Source organism: Nerophis lumbriciformis, linkage group LG11 (assembly GCF_033978685.3).
Source record: "Nerophis lumbriciformis linkage group LG11, RoL_Nlum_v2.1, whole genome shotgun sequence".
NCBI lineage: Eukaryota > Metazoa > Chordata > Actinopteri > Syngnathiformes > Syngnathidae > Nerophis > Nerophis lumbriciformis.
Window position 1 is genome coordinate 41,816,529 of NC_084558.2, and position 4,299 is coordinate 41,820,827.

A 4,299-nucleotide genomic window follows, 5' to 3' on the forward strand; every position below is an offset into this window, starting at 1 on the left:
GCTGACAGGTGATTAGATTTCCCAGGTGGTACGTGTTAATCTAATCATCTGTTGTCTTTAACAGTAGGCGGCCGAGAGCAGGAGGAGAGAGAGGATACGGATGTGACTGAAAAGTCACGTTCTGCTGGAGAAAGACTTTGACACAAATCTATGCACATTAAAACTTTGTTAAAACTGCACGCTTGTCTCCTGTGCCGTGTCTACAGTGGAACTGCTAGGAAGCAACTTCTACAATTGTATATACATATAATATAATAATATAACATATCAGTATATATGATATAAGGTATATATAATTTGTAAATATTACATATATGTTTTATTTTATGTTGCTACTATGATACATTTTTAGTCTACTTAATACCTGTATTATCCTTTCCATCCTTTGAAACTGAGCTACTGTGTGGAACAATTTCCCTTGTGGATCAATAAAGTTTGTCTAAGTCTAAGTCTAAGTCTAAGTATAATATAGTCGTGAATATTTATTTCACACAGTCAATCCATCAATCAATCAAAGTTTATTTATATCGCCCGTAATCACAAGTGTCTCAAAGGGCTGCACAAGCCACAACGACACCCATATATCACGCGGTGGCTGAAGGAAACATGGTCTTCGGAGTGAATGCACTAAAGCTCCAAGTCCTGTTCCTCTTCCCATCAGATCCAGCTCAGGTGCACACGTGCGTTGACCGAGGGACCGTCACTCCGCCACCGCCGATAAACCCGGAAAGACAGTCCAATCTAGAGAAGATGGGCAATATCCTTCTCCACCTTGTCGACGGGACAGTGAAGTTCATACCTGCCGCAAAGTGAGAGCATGGGTGTGACAAACGATTCCTTCCGAAAAGGTGTTTCGCTTCACCTGCGGAAGGGCTCGCCGCCTGCGGTGATCAGGAACTTCTCGAAGTTCCATCGGATGTCATCGACTGCGATGGGTGACCAGTAGAACTTCTTCATGTCTCCTATGACAGGGTTCACAAAGGGCAAAGACTCCTGTGGAGATAAATGGAATGGTAAATAAACGTTTGCAGCGGAAAATATGCGTACTGTACCTTCAGGTAGGTGAAGAGTGGATCTTCGTTTGATCCGTTAACCTCCACTTTACCGAAGATGGGAAACTTTGGCACAAATCCTCCTCCAGGTCTTACGTACTTAAGGATGTTTAAGGTTTCATGACTGCCCTCTGGAAAAAAGACACATTAGTCATGTAAAAATAATTCGTACTGTAAAGTATCACAGGAAAAATTCAGTAGATTTTACCATTTAAAAAAACAGTTCAGCTCAGTTGCCAGAATTTTATCGTAAAAACAAAATGTATTGACGCAGTAATTCACGGTAGATTTTACGATAAAATGGCAGCTCAGTCTCAATGGTTTTACTGTAAAAAGTGCGGTGTTTTTAAAGTAAAAAAAACCTGTAGCTTTGTCGCCAGAATTTTATCGTAAAAACTAAATGTATTCACGCAGTAATTCACGGTAGATTTTACGATAAAATGGCAGCTCAGTCTCAAGGGTTTTACTGTAAAAAGTGCGGCGTTTTTAAAGTCGAAAAAACCTGTAGCTTTATCGCCAGAATTTGATCGTAAAAACTAAATGTATTCACACAGTAATTCACGGAAGATTTTACGATAAAATGGCAGCTCAGTCTCAAGGGTTTTACTGTAAAAAGTGCGGCGTTTTTAAAGTCGAAAAAACCTGTAGCTTTGTCGCCAGAATTTTATCGTACAAATAAAATGTATTCATGCGGTAATTCACTGTAAAAATAACGACGTAGACTTTACAGTAAAAAAAAAAAAAGGCAGCTCAGTTGCTAAAATTTTGCTGTAGGAATAAGTAGTAGCCTACCTTATCTCCATTTACAGTATGGCACTGTAAAAGCGATAAATTTGACGGTTAAAAAAAACAAACAAACTGGCAGCTCAGTGGCCAAAATGTTATCGTAAAAATAACATTGGTACCTTTTTTGCATTCACTGTAAAAAAAAAAAAAAAGACGGTAGATTTTACGATAAAATGGCAGCTCAGTCTCAAGGGTTTTACTGTAAAAAGGGCGGTGTTTTTAAAGTCTAAAAAACCCGTAGCTTAGTTGCCAGAATTTTATCGTAAAAATAAAATGTATTCACACGGTAATTCACTGTAAAAATAACGACGGTAGACTTTACAGTAAAAAAAAATGGCAGCTCAGTTGCTAAAATGTTACTGTTGGAATAAGTAGTAGCCTACCTTATTTCCATTTACAGTATGGCACTGTAAAACTATCAATTTTACGGTTAAAAAAACAAACAAACAAACTGGCAGCTCAGTGGCCAACATGTTACCGTAAAAATAACAATGGTACCATTTTTGCATTTACAGTAATTCGCTGTAAAAAAAAAAAAAAGACGGTAGATTTTACGATAAAATGGCAGCTCAGTCTCAAGGGTTTTACTGTAAAAAAGGGCAGAGTTTTTAAAGTCGTAAACACTAATAGCTCAGTCGCCAGAATTTTGCCATAAAAATAACAGTGGTACCATTTTACCATTTACAGTAATGTACTCTAACAATTATGCATTTTACGGCAAAAAAAAACAACAACTGGCAGATCAGTGGCCAAAATTCTTTACCGTAAAAAAGTTGATCCATTTACAGTAATTCACTGTAAAAAAAACAACAACTGGCAGCTCAGTTACCAACATTTTACTGTGAAAAATAAAGGTGCTGCTTTTCCATTTACAGTAATGCACTGTAAAAACAACACCAGTGGCCAAAATTTTACAGTAAAAATAACACTGGTACTGTTTTTTCCAGTTACAGTAACGCAATGTAAAAATAACGACGAAAGATTTTACGGTAAAAATGAATGTAGCCCGGTTGCGAACATTTTATTGTAAAAAATTTAAGGTACTACTTTTCCATTTACAGTAATGCACTGTAAAAACAACAACAGTAGATTTTAGGGTAAAAAAAACCAAACCCTTACAGCTCAGTTGCTGTAATTTTACAGTGGAAGTAACAATTGTACCCTTTTTCATTTACTGTAAAAAAAATAGAGGTACTGCTTTTCCATTTACAGTAATGCACTGTAAAAACAACAACAGTGGCCAAAATTGTATCGTAAAAATAACACTGGTACCGTTTTTCCAGTTACAGTAATGCAATGTAAAAATAACGACCAGAGATTTTACGGTAACATTTTTTTTAGCTCAGTTGCCAACATTTTACTGTAAAAAAATTAAGGTACTGCTTTTCCATTTACAGTAATGCACTGTAAAAACGACAGTAGATTTTAGGGTAAAAAAAAAATCCCTTACAGCTCAGTTGCTGTAATTTTACAGTGGAAGTAACAGCTGTAACATTTTTCATTTACTGTAAAAAAAAAAAAATAGAGGTACTGCTTTTCCATTTACAGTAATGCACTGTAAAAACAACAACAGTGGCCAAAATTTTACCGTAAAAATAACACTGGTACCGTTTTTCCAGTTACAGTAATGCAATGTAAAAATAACGACCAGAGATTTTACGGTAAAAAAAAATGTAGCTCAGTTGCCAACATTTTACTGTAGAAAAATTAAGGTACTGTTTTCCATTTACAGTAATGCACTGTAAAAACAACAACAGTAGATTTTAGGGTAAAAAAAAACCCACTTACAACTCAGTTGCTGTAATTTTACGGTGGAAGTAACAGTTGTACCAATTTCATTTACTGTACAAAATAGAGGTACTGCTTTTCCATTTACAGTAATGCACTGTAAAAACAACAACAGTAGATTTTAAGGTAAAAAACAACAACTAATTGCTGTAATTTTACGGTGGAAGTAACGGTTGTACCATTTTTCATTTAGTGTAAAAACTATAAGTTTTATGCTAAAATCCAGAAAAGAAAAAAAAAAGCAATTTTATTTTAAGTAAATTCTATCAATTTTTTGTATTACAGTGTGATTGTAAACAAACACGTTAATAGAATGAGAGTATAGCTACCAGGGGACTGAAGGCCGAACTGGTTGCAACAGAATCCCAGAACGATGAAGTTGAGGTCACCAAACATTTCCATGAGTGCATTCAGTCGATGGTACTGTAAAAAAAATTACAATTGACATGAATAAACGTCAAATGAGAATTTACTGTAAATAACCCTATCACCTCCTCTATGGTGGACCCTCAGAAGGTGGCCACGTTCACGACCAGGAGCACCTTCCCACGGTAGTCGCTGAGACGAACCGCCACTCCGTCCAGCGTCTCGGCGGAGAAGTCGTAGATGGATTTGTCGGCCATGTCAGGATTGGGGCTGCAGTGAGGGCGAGCGTTGGGGAGAGAGTGAGCTG

At 36.7% G+C, this 4,299-nt stretch overlaps 1 protein-coding gene across 1 annotated transcript; it reads right to left on the reverse strand.

The window, feature by feature from the left end:
* Window positions 1–498: 498 nt before the first annotated feature.
* Window positions 499–4,298, reverse strand: gpx9 (glutathione peroxidase 9). The gene is made up of 5 exons (XM_072914141.1): window positions 4,118–4,298; window positions 3,956–4,049; window positions 1,053–1,183; window positions 863–993; window positions 499–799 (listed from the first exon to the last, which is right to left on the reverse strand). The coding sequence occupies exons 1-5, from the start codon at window positions 4,247–4,249 to the stop codon at window positions 742–744; spliced, it is 546 nt and encodes a 181-aa protein (XP_072770242.1). The 5' UTR covers window positions 4,250–4,298; the 3' UTR covers window positions 499–741.
* Between the last annotated feature and the right edge of the window lies 1 nt (window position 4,299).